Source organism: Xiphias gladius, chromosome 6, assembly GCF_016859285.1.
Source record: "Xiphias gladius isolate SHS-SW01 ecotype Sanya breed wild chromosome 6, ASM1685928v1, whole genome shotgun sequence".
NCBI lineage: Eukaryota > Metazoa > Chordata > Actinopteri > Istiophoriformes > Xiphiidae > Xiphias > Xiphias gladius.
The window spans coordinates 19,480,264-19,507,064 of NC_053405.1; the positions used below are offsets into that span (position 1 = coordinate 19,480,264).

Genomic DNA, 26,801 nt, shown 5'->3' on the forward strand with positions numbered 1-26,801 from the left:
CAGGTGACATAGGGCTTTACAAGGATATTGTCTTGGTTCAGTATGCTACATTATTTTTCATTGGCATACTCTATTGAAATATTTTTAGAGTTAATACTTCACATTGATTGGGAAAATTCTAATATGCTAAAAAATACCTTAATCTCACATTCATCATTTCATAAAATGTGAACAATAACTAACTTCCATTGCCAAGGGAAATGTGGCACTTTTGCTTCATTTAGGGAACTGAGGACTGTCACAAATCAGCAGTATTATTGTCATTATCCTGTACTGTGTACGACCATTACTGAATCTCATTTTAGGAATTTGAGCACTCAAAGCCTTAACTCGAACTTACTGCATTGTTTCTGCGGTTCAGATTTGCAGAATCTTTTGCCTCTGTTCATCATTGCCACCAGTCAAATAACAGTTCAGAATTTATTTTTTTTTTACCTTGAGCTGATTCCATCAGAGGGAGGTTAATGGAGACAGAGGGAGTGTTAATAGAAAATAAATGCTGTTTATTGAGTCAATTGTCTGACACTCCAAAATGAGATAATTAAGCAGACAAGTAGATGGAAGGGAGCATAAAACACTCATAAATGAGATTCAGCCCTTTTCTGTTTGTTGTTACTGAATGTGTACTCTGAATGGCATAAAAAGGGAAATATGTTGTGTAATGAACACTCTTTGCTCAGTATTTTAACAAATAATCAACCATTTCTTACTAATAAATGATTTGATACTTTCATTGGTTCACACTGAGTCGTGTCTCATTCTTACACTTTGTTCCTGAAAAGTTTTAAAATCACGAGGCCTGGTCATCTCCAAGACCTGCACAACAAACATGCAGGTTTGTGTGTGTGTGTGTGTGTGTGTGTGTGTGTATGTGTGTCTCTGTGTGTTCCTCTGTGTCTGTGTGTGTCTTTTGAATGTTGCCAGTGAGTTTTTTCTGCCTATTGCTTAAAAGACAATAAATTACTCTTCTCTTTGGCCTGAGGTTACACAGACTGACACTATTCTTTAATTGTGTGCGGATAATAAAATTGCTGATCTGTTTTGGATTTTTCCTTTTCTTTTGAGAGAGGGCATATATGTTCTGGTTGATTCTGAGAGCAAGTAATAACCTGTTTGCATTTGTGGAACTACAGGAGATTGCATATTAAAATTAAACATTATCATTGGTTTGTTAGCTCAAACTAATAATTAACTTTAAAAAACTGATTAAATTGTGGTTTGTCTTTAAATTCTGTAGCACCCAAAATCACCCCCGCTTTTATGCTAAATTGAAAACCTTTCTTTCAATGCTAGTCCTTTGCAAACCTTAAATGTGACTGCTATTGTTCGAAATTACCCTATAATCATTTATAGCAATTTTGGCAAAAGTACCTTGTAGCCACTTCTTCGCTCTCCACAATAAGGCAGTGTATGTACAGGTACAGTACCCACTGAGATAGACATAACCACCATCTATGGATTCACCAGCTGTGTAACTGTCTCACTTCCATTGTATTTTGCACTTGCTAACTCATCTTGAGCTTGAACAAGTACTTTTACTTTTGATACTTTAGGTACATTTTATCGATAATACTTTTGTACTTACTTCTCTACTTTGAGTGCAGAACTTTTACTTGTAATGGAGTATATTTACGTTGTTGTATTGGTACTTTTATTTAAGAAAGGGATCTTAGTTTTTCTTCCATCAATGTGTGTAGCTATAATCTTTGGACACACTTGCTCCATGTCTCCTATCCTGAGTGTCCTGTTCTTATTGAACAATTTAATCACAGAAGGATTATTTTAAGGATTTAATGGCCTTTGCGACCTAATTTTCTCACTGGTTCTTAGTTGTTCCATCAATATACTAATCAACATACCATGCATGGCACATCAAATATCAAAATAAATGCTTATTAAAGATTACATGGATGATGTGATACTAATATACTTTGGTCAATAGTTTAAACACAAACAGAGATTCAACCATATTTGACACTTGACACTGATCTTCTGTCCAATTACACCCTGAACAGATACAAACTTCTGATCATTTATCTCCTTCCCCTCGGAGAGGTCATGCAAGGTCGGGTGATCTGTTTCACAATCTGGAACGTCCTCTCTTTCTCTCTGCAATCCCCATAACACGTCTAAGCATAGTCTGGAGGAGAATGACTCTCACTGTGGTTCCAGAGTATCAGCCTGTAGATGATGCTGCCTCACCGTTTGGCTATGAGTGCAGACTGCTTGTGTGTTAGTTTTAAAAATGTGCGTATGTGCATGTGTTTGGAGAAGAGTTGCCAAACTCCACTTCTCATGCAAATCCCTACTGAGTGGATTCTCACTGGTGCGTGCACTTGTAAATAAACTACGCTGCATGGTAATGTGTGGAGTTCCTTGCTCAATCTGACTTTTTTTTTTTTATAATTCAGTTGTTTTAAAACATAGTATTATCAGTGTATCATGGGAAAACTAATTGGTGTCCTGAACTTGACCTTCCTTCTCATGAGATGAAAAAGTGCTGCTTTGTCTCTAACATTCCACATTTATGATGCAGGTGATTCTGTAATGCCACCAATCCATTTCTATTTACACTCTATTGAAAAATCCTTATAGAATAAAGGATTGAACAGTGATTAACTCAAGTCATTGCTGGGAAACAAGCTATTTGAAAAAATCAGGCGAAAAGTCACTTTCTTCATGTTGTGAAGAACTCTTGCCCCACTGAGGCCTCTCCTCAAGGTGAACAATGCTGCCCCCTGCTGCCCACAATTCAAACATATAACTACTCATCTGGAGCTTTGGTTGCTCCATGGTGTAAAGGATAATAAAGGATTAGTGGAGCAAGAATGATAACATTCTTGCAATGCGAAGAGGGTGGAAGGTGGCTTATGTAATGACTCATATCAAGCAGACTGACCTGGAAACAGCTTAGCTTGATATTCACAATAAAAGCATCAAGTATCAGTAAAAAAAACTTGTGAAATAGCCCAGACAAATTGTAAGTTTTAAGATTCTTATCATATAAACATATTGTAAATGATTTTTAAAATGAGAACATATTTTTCAACTCTTTATACCAGACATACACACGGTTTCCAGTTTAGTAGGTACACCTAGCTAATGCAGTCTAAAGCGACAGCCCTTGAATAAATCCTACCGTCATGATAATTACAATCTGTTGTTTTGGTTGCAACTTTGTTTCTTTTTATTGGTATTGCATTATATTGAAAGGTGTTTTTAATATTTAGTCCACACATTGATATGAATGGAGTGGACAAAACATTAGAAACACCCGTGGAGAAGAGTTTCAACAGAAACTGAACATTATGACTTTCACGAAGACAGGATTTATTGCAGTGCTGTTAAATTAGACTGCCGTGGTTTTAGCTAGGTGTACCTAATAAATTGGTAACTGAATGTACATTTTCAATTTTAAAAAAAAAATCTCCTAAGGGTCTAATCATTACCAATCAATTAGCCCAATTTAGTAAGCGTGAGGTTCATCCACATTTTCAAATTAAATGGCATCCATTCAAGATACTGAACGTCTTCTTAGCTTTTTTGTTCTTCGCGTCTTTCATCGAGGTATCACACTGCTCAAGTTCAACAACAAAACGATGAGAGCAGGTTTGGGCAGCCGGTCCATTAAGATCTGTTTACGTGAAAGGTGCCAAGAATGACAGGCATCTGAATTATGTAGGAAATACTCACTTCCATCCCACTAACCGCAAGATACAACCTGCCATCAATGACACTAGGTCCCATTTACCTGTTGATAAAAATCTGTCTAAAAATAAAGACAAGTAGACACAGAGAAAAGACAAATGAAAAGGCGTTTCTCTTTATGAAAAGCGTAATCAGCAAAAACACAAACACACACATCGTATTCAGTCAGTGGTTCCGCCTAACAAGAGGGCGGAAGGATTTAGCTGAGACACACAAGCTCCATTGTTTCCGGCCAGCTCAGCGCGTCAGCACTGTGGTGTTGTCAGTTTACAGCCTGTCAAACACTGAGACCAGTCACCTGTAACACTCACGGGGCGGCGGAGAACCACCAGAGGACGAGGGCGACATGGTGCTGCTGACGATGATCGCTCGCCTGGCCGACGGCCTGCCGCTGGCCGCCTCAATGCAGGAGGACGAGCAGGTTCAAATTTCAGCTGTTGTGCCTCTGCGGTCGCTAGCTGCTTGCCGTGCCGTTGCCAATTCGGGCTTCTCCTTTGAAACGCTTATAAGTTTTCCGGATGCTGTAGTGACACGTTAGCTAACATTAACCGGCTGGCCGGCCGTGACTCCCAGACCATCAGGGCGATTTTGATCCAGATGTGGGTCCTGGAGGACGCAGGGACTCGACCAGTGGCTGTTGTATGAAACTTAATTCGACCGCAGGAGGCCCTCTCTATCTGCACACAGAGCCAGCCTTTTATTTACCTAAAGCAACTGACTCATCCCTCAGACATCGGGCTCACTGTGTATCACCCCTGAGCCTACTCAGAGGCTGTCTCAGATCATTTGATCATAGCTCAACTTCGGTGAAACTTGGTATTCAGCTGAAGCTTCTTACTGAGCCTAAACTCACTTCAATTTAGGTCTTCGGAAACCTGATGAACCTGCAGTCCACAGTTAGACGTGTCTACATACTGTTCAAAAAACAAAAAAGGCTCAGAATCGTGCCCTTTATCAGGTTTTAATTGCTGAATAAAATCATAAAATCATCTAACATCTGATCAAATGCATTAGTTTATCTTTTTTTTGTCTTCAGTAGAGCATGTAAAACTGTATCAGCCAATTTCAGCTCATCAAAGAGACATCGGTGTTATAGTATTTATGTTGGCTGTTAAGTAACAAGGAGTATCCGCACATAAATGGCAAAGATACAGTATTTGTAAGAGGTAATTGGGAAAGGCCGTTGCCATTACATACTTTGTCCACCAGAGAGCACTCGCATGTTTATATTTCAACTGTGAAGTATCCTGCTCAGTGTATATCCTGGTCACAATTCATTAATAGCCAGATTTGAAAGACACTTGTTAAAAATGTTTGATAAGGGCTTTTCTGCAGATATATCCTTAATAGATTTTTTTAAAAAACCCTCAAGTATCGTTATGCTACAAGTCTCAAAATCCAGTATCGGTCGAGCTAAAACAAAAGCTGACTATGAGCGTTTTTTTTTTTAAAGGAAAGTTTTATAATGTTTTTTTAAGCTCCTAGTGACATCAAATAATGTGCTTACTATAATTTTTGCAAAAAAAAAAAGGGAGGGGGGGGGCGGGGGCCTGAAAGGGGTACTCCACAGTTTTAGTATTGCACTCCCATAAAGCCTGGGGACACACAAGACACACATTAATGTTATGAAATGTTCAATTGGTTGGCATTTGTAACCTGTTTTATTGTGTTTGAGCATTACTCAACAGGAGTCTAACATTTTTCCTCATTCTCTTTTTTGCTTTCAAAAAGGGAAGTGAAAAGGTTTGTTGTGTCTCTGCTCTGTGCTTCAACCTCATACATACAGACATACATACATGGTTCTGTGATGCTACAGTGCTGCTGTAAAGAATCTGTCACTTGGTAGAGAGAACCAACGCCCAAGAAATGAATACCATCCACCAGGCAAATGCTGGCCATAAACAATTTACCACAAAGAGCTGGAGTGGCTATTTGCTGCCTGCAGTCTCAGATGTAGCATCACACTGATGAGTCTGTCTGCACTCTTTTACACCACGTATTTATTTTCAGCACACTACAGGGAAAGAAATTCACACCATCAAGGGAAATAGTAGTAGGTGCTCCCTATTTTTGTCTGTTTTATCACTATAGTTTATATATCTTCTGGTGGTTAAATAGTCAAATCGGCCGGTTAACTCAAACTGCGAAGTTTTTTTGCCCCGATTAAACACTATTTTTTCTGTGTGAGATGTAACTGAGTTGCTTATTAACCGTTATTCTTTTTTTCCTTTTTTTTCTGGTTAGTTGGGTCGGGATCTTCAGCAGTATCAGAGTCAAGCTAAGCAGCTCTTCAGGAAGCTCAATGACCAGAGTCCCACACGCTGCACTTTAGAGGCTGGTTCCATGGCATTTCAGTGAGTACGAGTATGGCGGGCAAAGAGAGAATTGCACGCCAAAATAAGTCTAGATAACCCACCACTTATTTCCCAGCGACAGTTTCTAGATAGTTCTGAAGTAATTATGTCAGTGAAGCTAAGCTGTGACAAAACCAACTAAAAGACATGTTTCTGCCCAGTGCCCACACCACCAGCTACATGTTTTCATTCTGCTCACTCTCTCGGTCCCTCCTGCAGCTATTTTATAGAGAAAGGAGTGTGCTACCTTGTGCTGTGTGAAGCCAGCTTTCCCAAGAAGCTGGCCTTTGCTTACCTAGAAGACCTGCAGGCAGAGTTTCATGAGCAACATGGAAAGAAGGTCCCCACAGTATCCCGTCCTTACTCCTTCATTGAGTTTGGTAAGAACAAAATAGAGCTTGGATTGAATTAACTGAATTACTGAGGTATCGTCTTTTTTTTTTTTTTTCATTCCTTGTCAAAACCTGAGGCCTGCATTACCCACAACACAACTCCACTCACAGTTCAGCTGGAGATTTGGGTCCCCCGCCCCTGTAGCTTGTTGCTATGGGCAAAGACTTTCTTGCACACCACTTCGTAAGCTTTTAGGCAAATCACCACACAGCCTCCAGGCCAATTTTGCTCTCGACTGCATAAAGTCTAAATTTACACTTTCAGCTCACTGGTCACCTGTTTTGCCACAATGCCTTGAAGAAACTATGTCACTCGTGTCCCCCCAAAAAAAAAAAAAAAAAAAATCAGTAGGAGCAAACTCACGCTGCTCTGTATTAAGTGAATCTTCAACTTTAGTTTATTATGTCCTTTATTAAATTTACCAGAATTGGGAAATCGTCAACCATGCACACATGCGGATATAACAGTCTACCAGCATTGTGGACCGAAGAGTCAACAGTTATATCAACAACTAATTTGGCAATAACATAATTTGAGCAAACACTCCACAGGATGCATTTAACTGATTCTACTTTTGACGTCTCTTCCTCATCAGACACCTACATTCAAAAAACCAAGAAGTCATACATTGACAGTCGAGCGAGAAGGAACCTGGGCAGCATCAACACAGAGCTCCAGGACGTACAGAGGATCATGGTGGCTAACATAGAGGAGGTTCTGCAGAGAGGAGAGGCTCTCTCTGGTGAGTCCACTGTTCCGGTGTCTTCAGGTCAAACTGATGCATGGTGTGCACGTTGTTTCTCATGCCGAATCCTAAAAGCCTGTGATCGGTATGTTTCTGTATCTGAATTTGTCCTTATCTGTGTCTCTCCCTCCTCCTTTTTCACTCTCCTCTTCCCTCTTTTCTTTTGAACTCCTGCTCCTCTTACTCTGGTTTCTCCTCCCGGCAGCGCTCGACTCCAAGGCCAGCAACTTGTCCAACCTGTCAAAGAAGTACAGGAGCGACGCCAAGTATCTGAATACCCGCTCCACCTATGCCAAGCTGGCAGCTGGTGGTGTCTTTTTCATCATGCTGATTGTCTATGTACGCTTTTGGTGGCTCTGAGAGAGAAAGAAGAGTAGAAGAAGAGGAAGGAGGTACTGGAAGTGGAAAATGAGCTGCACACTCTGCAGACACTAAAAAAAAAAAAAGCTGTCACCTTCGACTAAAAACAGGATCCCTGCTCTTAATAAGACTTTACAGACATATGATCGGCCATTATGTTCCTCGCCTGTCCATGGATGTGTGATCTCAATATAAATGGTGTCATCATACATAGTTTTATTATAACAATAACATTATATTGATTGCTTTGTTTATGAAGGCGACTTTCTGTGCAAGCGCAGAGGAAAAATTAAGAGAAAAAGAAATTTCTTGCTTTACGAGTTTCCAAAGCTGTACTATACTGCAGCAGCAGTGGCTGATTAAATCTTGTATACTGCCAAATAATACAGAGAAGAGGAAAAAAGAAAAAAAAAACAAACGTTTTTTTTTTTTTTATCCTGAGCACATCATATAGGTATTGCCATTCCTTAACATGATAATAATAGTAGTGTTGGCTTGATGTGCCTGGACAACATACAGTATGTACTACAGTTACAAATATTTGGAAAACATGGCATCAGTTCTTGGGCAGTTGAATAGGCTCAGCAACAACACACACAGACACAGTAAGTGAAGTAGACTGTTTTTAAAAAAAATGCTGTATGGAAGCCTTTAAAATGCTATTTCACCCGTGTCCAATTTACCCAATTTTTTTCGCCACCATGGGATGTCAGTGACCCTGTAAGGGACTGTACAAAAATTATTAGGAGGGAAAGGGTGGTCAGAAAAGGGGGAGGGTGATTTATTTTTTCTTTTTGGGAAGTGAAGATACTTTTTTTTTTTTTTTTTTTTTTTCCCTATGGAAGAGGAGGGGAGGGTCATTTAATTTTTACTCACCCAAAATGTATAGTCCAGCTTTCCCTTAAAATAGGGGCATTATAAATATGCCCCTTCTCATACGCAGAGGACAATGAGAGGGCCCAAAGAAAATATTAATAACGCTTGGGAGGGTGTTGCTTTTTTAAAGAGTGAAATATAAGATTCAACCCCTCTCCCCAACCCAGTAATTTTCATACAGTCCCTAACCTGATCTGAACACTGTGTATCCACGCTCCCTTTATGCTCTCTTGCACCGTGACTATGTGGACCAGCACCTTTCTGTAAGCAGGCATAAAAAAAAAAAAAAAGATGTGATGTCTGGTCGGGTCCTTTTATTTTGTATAAAGTTTACACAAGTCTAGACTCGATTTAAAAGTGGGTGGAGGCTGAGAGATGGTAAAGGCAGCCGCTCTCTCACCTGGAAAGGACACCTTCTGTTTTTCTGTTCTGTCTGCTGTCTATAAATAAAATCATTTGTTAGAGGACTTTGAGTTGAACTGATGTTTATAGGGTGTCCCTGAACTGGAAATGCAAATTGAGATGCTTGCATTATAAAGTTGGGGTGAAATTCTCACTGTTGATTTAACCATTTATGCAGAATACACAATCAGGACTGCAAATTGCCGCCGGTTAATATGATCATGGTCCTGTTCTGAGGCTATTGAGAAGCAAAAGTAGGTTATTTAATTGGCGTTGTCTAAGAAGGGAACTTGCTACTTTAACACAGAAAAGAGTTTCAGATGATACTTTGTCAATCAGTGGAAGATTTAACCTTTAAGAAAGGTTTTCCCTTGACTGTCTGAGTAATGGAGAGTATGCAGAAGACTTCCGAGAAAAAAAAAACAGTCTAAATATAAGATGGGGGAAAATTAACTAGAAAACTCACAGTCAAACCCAAATTCTGAGTAAGAAACTCAGTGACTCAAAGAGTTACTCCTGGGTAATGTGTCAGAATATTATTTAGATAAAAGTTATTTCTCTCAGACATCCAAAAGGTTTTGGTGGAAAGTGCCAAAGGCTGTTGGTGTCACTGCCAGAGCAATCGCTTTAAAACACTGACTTTCCAGAAATACTTTATCCACATGCTACTTCATGGTGTTCGCAACCATAAACACAGTCCAGTGATACCATTATTGACCAGCAGGTAGAGTGCTTTGCTCACTGTTGCAGTGATGCATCAGAAAAGGGAGGCTCAAAATCTCCATGACTTGCAACCTGGGCTTCTGGCAGTGGTGTCCTGTTAGCTGAGCTCCAAATCATAGGTTAGTCTTAACAAATAGGCCACAGCTTCTGGAGTGGGGGGGGGGCAGTGTTGCTTATGCAGGCTTCTAGCACATTCAGTAAATGCAACAACTATTAGCAGTGTATGCATAAAGAGCAGCAGTCTGATTCTTCAACTTGAGGCAGAACAGGAAATGTCAGAGGAAAAATGAGAAGCAGCAGAGGGTAGCATGCCAAAAACAAACCACAGGGCACATGCTAACCTTTTCACCTCTCAAGAGAAGTGGATCTAAGTCATCTCTCTTTGTAATTTTTTCCGCAAACACCGATTTGATTACCTGAGACATGGTTTTTACAAACTTTCCCTTTAATTAACTGTCTCTGTTTTTCACTTTGTGTCTGTGTGCACATTTGCAGTACCAACAGCAGAAGTATAGAAATAGTCTTGTGTCAACTTGAAAAAATTATTTTTTAATCATATCCTACAAGTCTTTCACCATCGGCAAAGCCGCTCCCCCTATATTTAAACAAGTTGGCCTTTTGTCTGTATGCAACAAAACAGTTCTTTTGTAGCTATAGGCTACAATGATGCAATTATATTTAAAAGTATGTATATATAATTTTGAATTTTATTTCAGGGTTAATCTGTAAGTGCTATGCGAAGGCAACTGGACTTGCTTGAAATTCTTGAACACGTTTCGCCTCTCATCCGAAAGACTGAGAACTTATAAGCCTTTCGGCTGGGAGGCGAAACATCGTCAAGAACTTCAAGCAAGTCCATTTGCCTTCGCATAGCACCTTCAGAATACCATGACCTGGATCACTGAGAATGTTCACAGACATTTCAGGATTGAATTGTTTCCAATCTGGCACATATATTTTTGTCATGAACAGGCACTGCCTCTATCACTTTAATATGCAGATTATATCAGCTCTGATATACGCTTTTTGATGCTGAAAAAAACGGGACAGATGGAAAATCAATTCCTTTCTGAAAACTTGAATTTCCACACACAAAAAGTAAGAATGCTTGAATATCATTTTGTTTTTGTTTTTTTTAAATTTTGTTGTTATTTAAGTAATGGACATCTTGTTATTTGTGATTTCCCGCTTTTGGCTGACTTTCTTTCTCTGCCATATATTTTAATGTCATGTCATCAGACTTCCTTCAAAAATCAGGGTTTGTGTTTTTTCTTTAAGTAAGAAAAATACTGTACATCCAGCTCAAAAACTAAATAAGTGCAAGTCAAGCGTCACATTAGTAATGTGTAAAATACATGTGTGATATGTGTGCGTGTAAATGTCACAGCGATTAAAGAGAGGACAACTTACCCCTTTCTCCGTCCAGCCCTTTCTCTCCTTCCTCTGCAGGTTACCATAGCAGCAGCGAGTGTGTGACAGTCATGTGAAAACAAAGCTGATTGGATTAAAATACTTTGTGTGATCAGGGGTCAGGAATACAGCACATGTACTAAACACACAGACTGATTTAAACACACACACATACACACTCACTCACAAACCAAGACTGCTAGAAAGGCTGCAGTGCCTTCTATACTTGTATCTGTTTTCAAAAACAAAACCTTTGATGTGTATTCTTGCCAACTCATATTAACCTATCTTGATTAAATTTCCTGTCAAAGACAGAGACCCAACCACAAGACCATCCACCCACACTATACGACTCCTGAGTCTTGTGTAATCTTAAAGACACAAGACATTAAAACAACATGACCTTGAACTTGATCTTCAGCCACTTCGTCTCAAAGTCAGTGGAACAGTCGCGCATGCAAATTCAGACTCAGCGAGAGAGTTTCAGTCATGTTTCTGGCAGACCAACTTCAGCACCTGAGGGGAAACAATGTAGACGGCATGCTTAGTTGCAAATTCATTCATTTTCCCCCTGTGCGCCCTAGGTACACTGATCTTCACAGATATGATCTTATTAATGGTAGGCAACACCATAGAGATGTTAGAAGGGCGTATGTCCTGCTGCGCACACTGACAACTTCATCTAATCCCCCAAGGGGGATTAGACCTCAATCTCTGACAGGATGTGTCAAAAAAAACCCAAAAAAAACACCCGTACAATTTTAAACAACACCCTAAAAATCACTGGGTTAAAAATTTACCCAGTGTGGGTCAGTTTGTCGTTAACTTTAGCCCAACACAGTTATCTTAAAACGGTCACAAATCTATTACTGGTTGCACAAGATGATGTGCACATGACATTAAAACTGCAAAGGATCCACATATCATTAACAATAATCTTTGATTAACAAACAGTGATAGATTATGTAAATTAGCAACCATAGTTTAATTAGGTAAACAAAGACTGATATAAACCAGACCACAGCCACGCTAGCACCTCTGGGGCTGTACTCATCTAATGCTAATGCCAACAGGCTAACGGGGTTACAGTGACAATGCCAACACGCTGATGTTTAGCAGGTATAATGTTTACATGTTCATCATCTTAGTTTAGCATGTTATCATACTAACGTTATCTAATTTGCACTAAACACAATTCACATCTGAGGCTGACTGGAACGTCATTAGGTAGCTGTTTTGTCATAAACCACACCACTACAATGGGCAAATAAAAATTTTGTCCTGATGATAGTACTAGATCAAAGGTCAGGACATAACCACCGTTATTAGAATTCATCTTGAGGGAAATGTCAATGTCTGTACCAAATTTGATGGCAACCCATCCCTATCCAATAGTTGCTCTAGATATTTCAGCCTAGACCAAACTGATGAACCAACCAGCAGACCGACATTGCCATCGCCATTGCCATAGCGTTCTCCGCCTGCAGATTTGAAAGGACATAGAAAACTGTTTTCCCTAGCCTCTGATTCCCACATCTCAAAATTTTTTCGGTCATTCTAACAGAAATAATATATAATGAAGTGAAAGCAAAATGGCAATTCAGTCATAATGTCTTCTTTCCTACTGTACACAACACTTTACACATGTGGTGTGGTGGGGAGATACAGGGAGATGGGGACCACAAGGGAGGTTGTGTCCATCAGTCATCTGTAATGGCTATGATAAAAACTTGCTCCATCCCATATCAAACCAGCTTCCCACCTCATCCCAGCTGCTTCCCGGTCTTTTCCCCTTCATCATCTTCCCTCAAACTCCGTCTAATCCAATCAGAGCAAAGAGAAGCTGTGGAGACAGCAGCTGTATGGCAGAGGAGACGGTCATAAAACGCAGAAGGCCGAAAGAGGAAGTCAAGGGAACCGGTGAGTTATTGCCCCCCAAACGTACACACTGGGTCCTGGGAACGGGGAACTTCTCACAGGGGGGGTCAAGTATTGAGTGTTTTCCACAGGCCTGGACCTGCTCTGCGCTCTGTGTATTCTTTATCACCTCATCACAGACCAATGATGACCCTTCACACCTTGCTGTCATAATACTGCACAAGTCTATTTAAAAAAGAGCAGACCTTTAACTCAGTAATAAAACCAATGTAATAAAATCCCCCTTTTTTTCCCAGCACTACATATTTACCCACATCTCATACTGAGTGCTAGAATTACCCTTTAGGTGTGTAAGAATATACCATAAACAACAACAGGATATAGAGTGGGAAAAAATGTGACAGTAAGTGATAAAGAGGAGGAACAGAAGACATTCACATACATAATTGTATGCCACATTGGAAGAGATGCTTTGTTCCGAGCCATGAGTCAATCTCCCAGCGTGTCACATTTATTTCTACATTTCTTCAAATGGATAACATTATTGGTTTATAAATAGTGTCATATCTGACACAATGCTGAGCTGAGCCAGTGAGAAAGTGGGGGCTGAAGTGTGAATTCCAGCCATGCCTGTCTTTTAGCAGCTTGTGAATTTATGATACAAGTAACCCTGGAAGATATGTCGAGCACACTCACTTTACACTCTCTGTAACTTTCAGCATGTTTAGTAAAGCACGCAAACATGCAGAGAAACTTGTTATGAGTATGCGAGTATGGAGAAAATGCAAAAAATGACAGACAAAAACTCAACCAGGTAGATATGTTATACAAATTGATAACCAATGATGATCTGTCAGTCGCTTCTGTTAAAATTTACAGACACCACGGAAATAAAATATGTTTACTTTGAGTTCTTTTGTTCTGTGTCTTAATCCACGTAATATGTTTGTGTTAGATGGTATTTATAGTTTGTTTCATTCTATTCAAAGTCTCTTTATTTTATATCCTTGCATGGCCATGATGTACCCTTTTTTTAATCTGCCTGTGTTTTGTGTATTGTCTATATTTGGGCAATAACGGCAACCCACATATTCTGTTTGATTCCTGTTTATCTTTTAGTATAATTTCTCCTCTCTGTCCTGTCCCTGGTGTTCTCAACTTGGCTGTGTGGTAAACATCATGGACTGTGGCAGATTGGTTTGACCTAATGGACCCTTGGGCCTCAGGGACAAGGGCATGATGGAAGAGGATCTTAATGTGCGTGTATTTTTGTATGTTTGTGTTTTAGCATTGGTGCGTGCACAAGTGTGGTCATACATCTGCGTCCCTGTGTGTGTTAATGTATGGGAGAAAGATTCCAGTGACCCTGGGGGGGAGCCGGCCGGGTTGATATTTGCCCACACTGAGACCTTTCTCAAATCCAAATATCATCAGCAACATAACATGTACATTTGTTATGGGGGATTACACGCAGAGGTCATGGTGTTAACTTCAGGTCCTCTACTATTACTTCCTTTAATAAAGCAGCCCCACCATCAAAACATACTTCCACCCTTAGAGGGCCTAAACAACAACCACAAGTGTTTCATCTTTCACTTTGGCTGAGGCTGTTTTGTGCCTCGTCAAATATTTTTTGCACCACTGAACAGTGAAATCAAGGGCACAGTTCAGGGTTTAGATTACAAGAGTCATATGGTCATTTTGGTTAATCTGACCCAGTACCACACTCTGGTGAACAGAATTTTTTCAATATTTTTTCCATGTTAGATTACATTCATCGTACAATTTGTGACTCCCTCGCTGAATTATAGGCTGTAGGAGGCAAAAAAAAAACAAACACAAACCTTTACAGATAAACTCCAATTGGTCTTTTGTGGAACTGCACTTCTTTTTTTAAGTCAAGCCAAGAGTAGCGTTAGATCCATGCAGGTGCCGCATGTTCACATGTTTACACGTTTCAAAATTTACACCATTGTTTTAATTTTTTCTCCCTATTTGCCTCCTGCAGCAGAAAAAAAAAAAAATATTCCTCCCAGAAGCACATTTTCAGAGGACTGAGGAATGTATGCTTTCCATAGATGAGAATCCTGCATCAATGAGTGCATGCTCGTTCTGTGTGTGTGTGTGTGTGTGTGTGTGTGTGTGTGCGCGCGCGTGTGTGTGTGTGTGTGCGCGTGCATGTGTATACGTTTGGATAAAATCCTATCCAAGCCTCCACAATCCGTTTCCTGGTTATTGCCCAAGGTAATATTGCTTAAGGGTATTACAAACTATTGTCTTGCCTTTTGCCTCTACCTTAGCAACTTGCTCCCCTTCACAGATTTTAGTCAAATCTAAACCACCTACTATGAGGTGAATACAGCTGAATTCTGTTTTAGACCCGCAAGCAGTGATATTGCCAGTGTACAAGGCTTACAGTATATGCCAGTTAGGCTACATACTTTAGTTTGCCCTTAAGTTGTTTGGTACTAACGTAGTTTGGAAGCGTGTTGGTGTTATGAATGTGTGCGGGCGTGTGTGTGTGTGTGGGGGTAAGGAAGTATAAACCTTGCAGAACCCAGATGACGCTGCTTGGGCCGTTATTTTCCCACAGTGCAATATAAATAGCCTGCTAGTGTGGGGTGACGGTGGGCAGGCTGGGGCACTCAAGGGAGGATCCCATCCACACACAACAGCACATTCCTGTCCACCTGGCCCTGCCAGAGACCTAGGTCACCTTACAGGATGTGTTCACATACACACATCCCTCCTCCACCTCCTCGCACCTTTCCTTCATCACCTGTTTCCCCACCTCGTTGCAAGCCCCCCTCTTCTCCTCATCAGGGACCCCTTGGCTGAGGTCTCAACCGAAAAACACGCTTGGTCACACCAGGGCCTCGCGCTGACTGACTCTCCACCTTTGACCACTGTGGAACGCCATGACGCACGCATTCACTCACACACACACTATCCTGGTTTCTCGCACAAACATACTCACAAAATCCTTGCTTTCCCCAGGGACGCTGTCCACTGCAAAAACGCTACATTAGTGTAACGTATGTTGTATGGCCAAAGCCACGGGATATCAACAAGTAATGAGATTTGCTGATGATGGCGTTGCATTTCTTCCTTGTTTTGCAAGCTGTCTGCAACATGACACTGTTGGCCAAGTCATGGGGGTTTACAAAATGGTTCATCAGCTTGATGATTAATCAAATAATTATGACCTCAGATGACGACCTTAGGGTGATCTTAATGGAATGTCTGGTTACAGTAAATGAATTCTGAGTGACTACATACAATAATTACGCAATGAAGTTACACTTTTTATGTATGGCTATTCTGCACAGCTTTAATCTTAATATTTTTTAATTTGACTGAGGCCGAGAAAAAAACTTGCGCAGAATATACTTTCTATCCCATATCTGACCAAGTAAATGATTATACTGATTTAGTGCTGATCTTTGTGCTTTCGTAAATTATGTGCAAATTATCTGCCCCAATGTTGACATTTGACTCATATAACCTCAAGTTCACACAGGAAAATGATTTACTGTGATTAAATGCTTGGAAACTCTTGTATCAGCTCTGCATCTCTCTGTAAATCGGACACCATGTGGCTTCTCATCTTGATGACCCTGCTCTAGTGGCCAAACTATCCCTGTAGGTCCTTGTGTCAAGGAGATCTAAGACTGAACTGATCTGATCTGCTCTTAAGTCTTAAATACTACTTGTTATCATAGTCATGGCCACAGAGCGGAGCGCCACCTCCCACCCCAGCTCTCCTCATTTAAGTCAAGCCTTTACTCCAAATATCCACAGGTCTTTTAGCCTATTACAGAAGGGGGCACACATAACACAATTGTAAAGCCGTCTGCAGACCGCTTCTTTTACAGCAGTTAAAAAGGGGCAGTGAGGAGCAGGTGATAATCAACCCTAAATATATCCCCTTTAGCTTCCTGTCCCCAAGATCTGCTTACACGGTAAAGACGACATCAGACAGACGATGCTTCAACACACAGCATGTGCAAGAGCCTTGATGGGGTTACGGAAGGCATCAAAACTTCACACCCAATGCTTCTTCATGAATGCTCATCTCAACAAAGCCAGCACAAAATTCCTGCTTGTCAACACTTATGTTAACTAAACCTGATCCCAGTGAGGCATACATGACTTCATTAAGGTTGAATGGGGTTGTTTCCAAAATGCTATGCTGCAATAAGTATAACTGTATGTATAAAGTGTCTCTGAAGCACATAGAATCCTCTATGAACAATGAAAGAGAGAAACCTCAGTTATGTACAACTGTTTATGCTAGCAAATCAGCTGCCACAGCCAGGCAACGAAAAGTGAATCAGTCCCTGCCACTACTAATTATAGAAAGGAATCATATATACACACTTCATACTGACTCTCCTGCCTGCCATCTTAGAACGTAAAGGCCGGGTGGCGTTCTTCTTGAATGACAGGCACTGATTTGGTTTCCCATGGCTATCATGTTGGGGGAAGATGGCATGTTTATGGTTAAGGGGAGTACACAAGAGCACACACATACACACATACCCATGCCCATAATCTCTCTAGCATAATCAGTCATTACTATCTGCCCCCACACACCATGTTCTGCAGTATAAATCTACAGGCCGACAGCTGGAGTCAGCCTGACTGATGAGCTCCAAATCAGTGTGAAAAGCCCCAACGTTGATGAAAGCGGCTCTCCCGCCAGCATGGCAGACTGCTAATAAAACAGATTTTAAATGTGGTTTGAAAATGTATTCCGTTGTAACAAAACTGTAATTATTTAATCTGTTTTTTTTTACCCGATAAACTGGAGGGGATATTGTCATCTCAAAAAGGGGATCTGAAGTTCGGGTTGTTGATGCATTTAATACAAAGATGGTTCAAAGGGATTTAAAGCACCAGTGATATTGAGCTTTCACAACACTTTGCTTTCAGATGCTTTTTTTTCCTCTTTGAAACTGCCTCAGACTTTTGTGGTAGAAGTCTTTCATCAGTGCAGTGGCATGGAGGAACTGATCAGGGTTTACTGTTCACAAGGCAGATCCACACCCTTTCTCAACCCATCTTTCCCAAAGTATAGAAATCCACATCTGGAGTGACATCATTGGGAAAACAGTGCTGCTGACAAAGTGATCCTCTGCTGTGATTTACTATTGACTTGCATGACCAATGGTTTTACCATGAAATAAGAGATTTATCAAAGTGTAGTAGAAGAAATTCTGAATTGAATTGAATTTAAAACCTTACAATCTTTTAAAAATTACAGAATAAAAATGCAGGGTTTACTTAGGAAGCGACGCATCTGTGACAGTGGATTCCTATGTTTTGGTGATAGATAATAAAAAAACAAACACAAGACAGGGTTTATCAACAAAAACAGCATCTGACCAAATGCCTGAACAGTGTTTGTTGTCGTGCCAGCACCTGACACCCAACCACGCATGGAAAGCAAGAGCTTGACATTGGCCACAGCAACAAAAGAATTGTTAGTGTGGACCCCTGAGGAGATCAATTTGCTCCCCCCTGGTTCCAGGCCTTTCAGCAGGGTTGAATAGAGGACAGAGGGCCGGTCGCAGCAGCGGGAGGCTCCGCAATGTTTCTCTAACGGGGTGTAAAGACAAACAAATCACTGGGATGAGACATGGTCTTGTTATTGTGATGAGCCTGTGATTTACACCTGGATCATTCAGGCTGATAAGGGATAATTAGTCTGGGATTACTGGTCAGTAATGGTTTATAAAGCTAGTGTGAGTGTGTCTGTCTGTGCATGACGAAAGGGTTTCTCCTGTGGTTAAGACATACTAAAGTTGAGCTTCCTCTCCAGAAAAATAACACAATCATGTGATTTAAAAAAAAAAACTATTGTAAAATACATTTCTTCTGGTAGGCAAAAAAAAAATGTTTCACTACGTAGGCTACTGACAACCTGAGCATTGAACCTAACCTGTATGATGATTGGGGTTTCAACTTTATGGATTAATCAGATGATTATTTTCTCAGTTCATTGAGAAAATATCAAGCAACAATATTCCATTTTCAATGATATATGAAAAAAGAAAAACTGCTAATTTTGAACCCCGAGGAGATCGGACCTGAGAATGTTTGGCTTTTTTGCTTGAAAATTTACTCAATCAATTATCAAAATGTTTGCTGATTAATTTCCTTTGGATTGACTTATTGATTATTGATTGACCAATCATTTTAGCTCCAATCATACCAATTTTTTTTTTAAAAACACAACATTAAAATCTATAGTATTAGCTGGTTATGATTTTTTTTAATGAATGAGATCAATATAATTTGTAACTTATGAAAACTGCATTCCTTCTGCAGTTCTTTACATTATTAATAAATCTTTCAAATTCCCCCTCACAAAAATAGCAGCTACTACACCATTTCCCTTGTCTACCCTGACTACTGCAGAAGCTGAGCGATCTGCACTCGAGTGTGTTGACCAACCTGAAACCTGCAGGTAAACAGACTGCGCCGGTACTGACTAAAAGCTGGTGGCAGGGAAACTCGCCTTGATTTACTCACCTCTCCACGCTCTACCTTCTTCTTTATTGCACGATACAATAAACAAGAAAAACAAAAAACAAAACATGCACGTTTATAGAGGTTCGAGCATAGGAAATGTTTAGTTGGTTTTGGGGATCGGTGGACGTTTCTGTTTTGCCCACCACTTTTTCTCTGCCTCTACCAGTCTCTCAGAGTCAAGAGCTTCATGGCCAAACTACCTGCAAACTGCAGCTGTAACGCTGTGGACCCGAACCCCGCCACATAGCCTGGGATCGATAGCTACGGTAATGAAAAAAGTAAGCAGAGAGTGGGTGTTGAAAGACACATCGGGAAAAAACGTGTGATAAAATGGGGAGGAGAAAAGAAAAGAATCACCGAACGGGTTAATTTTGAGTCACACAGAGCTCCGACAAGTAGAAAAATGAGAAAAAATTCCTCCGCTGCGGGGACACGGAGAAAGAAAACTTACAGCGTCTTCTTATGCTTTGTCCTGGCTGGAATTAACGGACATATCGAGTAATAAGACTTTTCCGCAGACGGTAACCAGCACAATTTTGATACCCGCCTTTAACGAAACGTTTTTACCATCATTTCAGCCCGACGATAGATCCCCGCCGACTTCAGCGGAAGGATATGTGTGTTTGTTTCTTGGCTAGCAGTGGCTTCAGTGTGTGGCACACGTACGGAGGTGGGAGACGCTTCGGCCCCGTGTGTCACTGAGTAGAAAGTCACATTTACGTATATTTTTTTTTATAATGTTATAACGTAAGGGCTCGGAGCAGTAACACGTGTACAAGAATACCGAGATGTTGTAATTTGGCACGACACGTAATTTTTTTCCCCTCTTAACTGTGTGTTAGCCGTTTCCGACGAGACTTTTTGAGAACTAACCGTCCTGGGAGACAGCTCAACTCTGGGCTGGCGACCTTATGTGGATTTTACAGAAAATATGGAGCAGATCCCCGGTTTCTCCTCGGGCAAGTCACTAGTCTTTTTCTCCTGCTTCATCCACCTCTCTTTGGGTAAGTTTATTTTGTTTTTAAAATTACGACAAAACTGCATTGTTTTTCTTTCTCCTAATTCACAACTTGTCATGGTCACGTTTTGTTGCCTCTGCATCTGCGGGACACGGGGCAGACATAGCATCTCTTCACACTCTGCCTTTACACTCGTGTCTGACTAGCCAGGTGAGTGGTTTTGAAAAAAAGTTTGCTGCTTTTGAGAAAGCAAAAAAACTGTCCCCGCAAGTGACGTTTGGTGGAAGACTCATTTATAGGCTGCATTGTAACAGTACTCTGTGGTGATTGTTCGGTTCCCGCTGCGTTTGGCCTTTAATCCAAAATACGAGATAGCTAAGGTTACGTTACTTTGATATTAATATAACATCTTTTATAGAGGTTGAATGTGCCGCTGTAAAGCGAACCTTTAGTTACATTATTCAGCAGTATTTTTCCGTCCGGGTTACCACTTCTGTTAAATTACTAATACCAAAATACGCCCGGACCATATTCACATAGATTAAAAGACTCTAATTGATTGCTCACCTCCACAAGTCCACTTAAACTGCAGCAAACGTCGCCTAGTGTTGGAGTCGGGGGGTTATGGTCTGATTAATGTGGCTACTAAGGCCTACTAGTACTGTTTTCAGTATGAGCTGAGTCGCACCGCTGCCCAGATGTTGAACAGCAAGCGCAAGAGAAAGAATTCAAAATGGACACTTAAACTTGTTTAGACTGCCTTGCTGAATAAGGGGAGCTGACAGTGATGAAGGAGTGAATAAATGTGGGTAAAAGGGCAAATATCCACCAGTAGCATGATAGTAAAATAGTGTTTCAGGGACTGACTTAAGTTTTTCGTCTTTACAGAGCACTACCCATGCATTACTTAACACTAACCTGCAAACCTGCATCTCTGATTTTTAAGTGCACTCTGTAAATGCTTTAAAGTGTGAAATAATAAGGCCATGGGTCAGCTCACTCTGGATAAGGAATTACTCTGAAGAGTGAAAGTTTGTTGTATATAAAAATTGCAAAAAGACATGTCTGGGCATTGTGGCTCACACTACCAAATGGCAACAAAAAAAGAACAAGAGAGTTGGTCCTGTAGACCAACAGATAATGCTATCATTAAATTGTAACACAAATTTGCAGCGTGTTGCCTGATAGAGGCCTAATTCGACCAAGGCAATTTCCAAAACAGCAAAACGACTCAAACCACATTGAGTTCACTTAGGCTATGCCCATTAGTGCATATCTTCTAATTTAGGTAATGCTTGAGATATCATTAAATATACTAAAATACAGAAAAGCACGTATTCAAAAAAATGGGTACATTGGACAGGACAGTGTACACTGGTTAATTTTTCTGTAACTTATGTTAATGTTATTTACATATTTTAAAATATGGTAAAGCTGTTCTGCAAACATAAAGAATATAAAGAGTGTTAAATGCCTCAATTTAAGAAATGATAAACCTTAAATGCGTAATTTCCAGGAGATTAGCAATGTTTCATCTGCATCTATCTTAAATGGAGGTAAGTTGGATTTGCCTTGATTCTGCATCATCTTGGTTGTAATATTTAATTACCTGAAGCTTTATGTAGACCTTTCTGGCATGGTTATTCAAACTATTGATGACTTTTAGCCACGGTGTCTGTTTCAAGGGTCAGGCCTTTATTTATTTGTGAATTGAACTGAAAATCCTATGTGGTGTGTTCCTTACTTTGACTTTTTTCATTAATCTGTGTTTCTCAGCATATATATAATCACTACTGATGATATTGTTATGCTGTATTTTTTAAACTGTATTTGTGTCAGTGGCTGCTGTGAGAAATGTGCATTAAGAAGTAGCCTGTAGCCTTTATGTAATTATGCCAGTAAATTGATTAAATCTCACATGGTTTTTAACATGATTTTTTAGCCTTTAGCTCAGAGTTGATACGCCCAGCCCTGCTAGTCTCTCTCACGTTTTTTTCATGGACTACTGGTTACTTGTGAACAGAGAGGTTACACAAAAGAAGAAAAGACAAAGTAAAAGTGCTGCAGGCAGTGCAAGGAGAACCACTGGAATGTTGTTGGTGTTTGACATTCCTCCCTCTCTCTCAGTTCGACCTCTCTTTCTCTCTCTCTCTCTCTCTCTATCTCTCACACACACCCGCGCTTTGTGCACCGTGATTTTTCTTTTTCTTTTTTTCCCTCTTTCCATCCTCACCTGTCCTTCTTCTGTAGGCTAATGCTGAACGTCCAAATTGGTGGGATACTGTGCCTTAGTCTACTGCACCGTGAGCATCACTGTTCACAGCCTGTGATGTGTGCAAGGCACAATTGCTTTTCCATATGGCAGGATAGCATGGTAGAGGGTGTTGCTTACCTTGATGAAAAAAGGGAGATTTGAGGTTAACTCATCGCTGTGGGTAGTACTTGTTTTAGTGTTTCTTGTTTGCTGTTTTTTAAAATGGTTCAGCAACATAATTATGTGAAAATGGCTATTGCCCCGTCTCATTTTGGGTACTTCGTTAGTACACTTACATGTAATATACTGTGTACATTATGTACTGACTTGCGTAGTGCGTGAATTTCAATTGAGTAGTATTGTTTCAAATCGAACATGGCCATTGTGCACTTAACACATTCATTGAAATAAGTTAACCGCTGTTAGCTAGGTAGCAAGCCTTCGCGCTAATTCATGGTACCAAATCGTCACAGATTGCTAAATTAACCAAATAAGCATACTGATGGCTTCTATCTGACAATAGTATAGTGGTACACATTGTGTAGACATTTATAACTTAAATTTATATGGTGTGGTGTTCACCGTTGGAACCATCACAACAGCTGCAGCTTTCTTGGCCGCCATTTTGGCAAGTTTGAAAATAGGTTGGCAGTCCCTCCCCTTCTGCTCCATAGCCAAGAGGGCCACCGTTTAGGGTGAGAAGTATCCAGCGTTTCACACTCAACTTTTTGACCATTATGAGTACACCATGTGGGTAAGCATAGTGCACTGCATGTTGCCATAATTGTGAATGCACCTACGCACTCAAAATAACAAGTGTACGTATGGAAGAGCGCAAAATGAGATACGCTGTATGTATTGCTGTCTAGACCAATTTTGATCAAATACTGTACTGAGTTGGCAGTCCTTTGCTAACCGCTGTGGCAAATACAGCTGCGCCTCTTGTAGCTTCTTCACAATAAAAGCCTGCCAGATGTTTGGTGTTGGAAAGTTTTTAATGTGAAGCAGCAGATTTGAATTAGCAGTATCTTAACTTGACAATTACAGCTCTAGTATGACAAATGATTGTGGGTCAGAAATTAGCTGCAATCTGCTGAACACAAAAATCTCAAAAATTATGCTTTCTGTCTCATCACCTGCATAACCACACGTTAAGCCAGTCAGTTTAGTGCATCATGCCTCAGTTGGGGTAATGGCATGCAGCTTGACTTTACTCCAAGTAGGACCACAATATTGTGTGCCACAACAATGATCCCCTCCTGTGACGGTGAAGTGGGAAAGCTTATTGTAACTTTACATACAGCACAGCTAAAGCATGTTAAATTTTTATGGTCTGTAGATAACACTATCTGTATTTTCTTTTTGCTCAGTGTTACTGAGCTCTGACTGCAAAAGTTGGTTGGTGACATTCCTAAACTACTAGTAACAACATACTTGAAGTACACTGGCATTTGTCAACAAGTTCCTGTGGCTTGATTTGCCAACTGAGCTGAAATATTTGCTACGATATATAGTGCTAATGTATGTGACGTCTTCCATTAAGAATACATGCTTATACATAGTTTAATTATAATTTTGAAGCCCATCTGTGTTGATTAAGGAGCATTGTTAAAACTGTTCTACAGTCCAGTGTTGTAGTTGAATGTTAATCTGATTCTTGAGGAAGCATAGGTGCCATCTTTGTGGCACACGACTTAGTGTTACCCCCGTGGTGTGGGTATGTGGATGCTTGCATATATTTGCCCATTGCAAACAGCAGACAGCTGACATGCGTGTGTGTATCTATTTGCGTGTTTGTATGTAGTGCATTGTGGATACAAACTGACAAAGGCAAGCAATTGTGCCGCCCATGGCTTACTTGCATCTGACCCAAGCTGGAGCCTGGTGTGAAATGTGATTTATCTGTGCCATGCTTCGCCCTGTGCTCTGGAGACAAAGATATTTATTGAGCTGCCCACTACGCTGCATTATTTACTGACCACCAGCTCTACCCACTGCTTTGTGGCTGTGTTATTAATGTGGCTAAAGACATCTTCTCTGTGACACCTTTCAAGGTTTCCCTTTGGTTTCTTTCTTATCTCTTCTCGTCTGCTCCCTGCTGTCTCAATAAGATACATTTGCCATTTCTTCAGTGTTCATCATACTTCATATTGATTAGTAGTGTAGTTAAAAAGCCAAGCCTCCACATGTGTTTCGGTCCCATGCTGGTTGGTTGTAGTGGGAGAGAGTAAATAATGTGTGGAACTGTATGAATCAGTGGGTGAATGTCTGTTTAACTGCGCCCCAGATGTATGTATCTTTTTTTTCCATGCCCACACATACAATGCATGTGTGAACTGTAGCCACGTTGGCTTAGAATAAATGTAAAACTATAGAACCATTGTGATTAAGGTCTTGAAGTTGAAATGCATAGCCTACAAGGCTAGGTATGGGCGGGTTACCATTTTGCTTCACCGCGGTAATACAGCACCCATACATGCTTGACCAGTTTGCTCTGATAAATAAATACCAGTCAAAATGTGAATGAAGCTAGGTGCACGCCCTGCATGAATCACATGCACTGTTACTATAGGAGGCGGTGATTGTGGCTGTGAAGGTCGAGGGGATTACAGAGCGTTGTCTGGACTGTTGAAAAGGTTAGCAAATTAACAGGGAATTACTGCGGCCTGCATTCCTTGGCCAACACAGTCCCGTAATCCTGGAGACAGGCAGGCAGGGCGCATGGAGTAATGAACCAACCAGGGCACATCAGGTAGGAGAAGGAGGGAAGCTACACAGAGAAGCTTAGAAAAGAAATGCTTTGTAATAATGGGCTGCGGTATTAATGTAGTACTTTGTTTAACAACAAGTTGTAACTTGTAGCTTATAACCAGTCTTATTTCAATGAATGTGTTAAGTAGTTTTTGTTTTTTGTTTTTTTGTTTTGTTTTTTGGGAAGACATTTTAAACTTAGGTTGGGACACAAGATTACCTGGTTAAAACACAGAGTTTAACAATAAATATTTTCCAGTGCATAGAAAGACATGGCCTCTGGTCAGGCAGTAGTCTATTTGCTCCAACTATTTGTCACCCTGTGATACACCTATTGTCCTTAAATCTCTTCTCTGATCAACTATGAAAAGGTTTTATATTTTGGGATGGCACTTTAACCTCACAGCAAGAAAGTTCTGAACTTGAACTTGCCGGCTGGCTGGGACCTTTCTGTGTGGAGTTTGCATGTTCTCTGCGTGCCTGCCTGGGTTTCCTCCAGGTGCTCTGGCTTCCTCCCACAGTCCAAAGACATGTAGGTTAGGTTAATTGGCAACTATAAATTGCCCATAGTGTGAGTATGAGCAAAATGGTTGTCAGTCTAAATGTGTCATCCCTGCGATAGACTGGCGACCTGTCCAGGGTGTACCCTACCAGTGTCAGATGGGACTGGCTTAAGCCCCCCGCGACCCTCAAGGATAAGTGGTAAAGCTAATGGATGGATGGAGTTTGTATATTTTGCCTGAAAGTCTGGAGAAAAAAAATACTAAGGGAGAAGATAGAGAGAAGTCTTTATGTGATGCTACACCAGAGTAGCGGAAAGAATTTCTAAGGGTTAACCACCTATGTATCTCACTATTAGAAAAAAAATCTCATACTGAGACATGGGTTTTCATTGTGATCACTGGTCAGTGTCATTGTTGAATACTAACAAATAAAATTGTACCGAAATCTGTCATGAGATGTGAAATATTTGAGAACATACACTGAAAGAAAAGAAACATTTGACTCAACTGGATGAAAGGGAGTTTGACTCTGTAGCATGTGCTTGTGAATTCATAATATCAAACAAATTAATATTGCGATAATGCAGTGATAATTGTTAATGTTGTCCACTGTTATCCCTCTTATATAGTAATTAGTTAATTTCAGCGCTGTCAGCCTCTGTTTCAGGAGACAGTGGTGAGCAGTTAGAGTATTAAAGTGAGTTGCACGTTATTCTGCAGATATCATAATGCATCACCGGATATGTATGTTATTTCGATATTTTGTATGAAAATATTTATCGGCGCAGTTGATCATAAGTTCCAGTAATCGAAGCAGGGCTAAAAATACTCTAGACTAAAGTTGAAACAATTTAAAAAAAAAAAAAAAAAAAAAAAAAAGCCATAAAAGACCAAATTTTTTTTTTTTTATCATAACAAAACAAAAAATAGTTTTGAAAGACAAAAAAA

General features: G+C 40.3%; 2 protein-coding genes and 1 long non-coding RNA gene across 7 annotated transcripts in view; 2 read left to right on the forward strand and 1 right to left on the reverse strand.

The window, feature by feature from the left end:
- Positions 1-3,879: 3,879 nt before the first annotated feature.
- sec22bb (SEC22 homolog B, vesicle trafficking protein b) lies at positions 3,880-8,775 on the forward strand. 2 transcript variants are annotated; one of them, XR_005707565.1, is made up of 6 exons: positions 3,880-4,129; positions 5,953-6,062; positions 6,282-6,442; positions 7,051-7,197; positions 7,406-7,642; positions 7,733-8,775. XR_005707565.1 is itself a non-coding variant. In XM_040128386.1 (5 exons), the coding sequence occupies exons 1-5, from the start codon at positions 4,055-4,057 to the stop codon at positions 7,558-7,560; spliced, it is 648 nt and encodes a 215-aa protein (XP_039984320.1). In that variant the 5' UTR covers positions 3,880-4,054; the 3' UTR covers positions 7,561-8,775. The 2 variants fall into 2 exon arrangements, 1 of the variants encoding a protein (XP_039984320.1); XM_040128386.1 differs by having other exon boundaries at positions 7,406-8,775.
- LOC120790640 lies at positions 7,456-21,037 on the reverse strand. 3 transcript variants are annotated; one of them, XR_005707568.1, is made up of 3 exons: positions 20,913-21,037; positions 10,972-11,487; positions 7,456-7,556 (listed from the first exon to the last, which is right to left on the reverse strand). It is a non-coding gene; the product is annotated as an uncharacterized LOC120790640 (long non-coding RNA). The 3 variants fall into 3 exon arrangements; XR_005707566.1 differs by lacking the exon at positions 20,913-21,037 and adding an exon at positions 19,838-19,970; XR_005707567.1 differs by lacking the exon at positions 20,913-21,037 and adding an exon at positions 19,587-19,692.
- The window catches only part of notch2 (notch receptor 2), a 48,546-nt gene continuing 41,546 nt past the window's right edge, over positions 19,802-26,801 (forward strand). For both annotated transcript variants that reach the window (XM_040128383.1, XM_040128384.1), the window contains exon 1: positions 19,802-20,390. In XM_040128383.1, the coding sequence (XP_039984317.1) occupies positions 20,318-20,390 (73 nt within the window). In that variant the 5' untranslated portion in view covers positions 19,802-20,317. The remainder of the gene's footprint in view (positions 20,391-26,801) is intronic.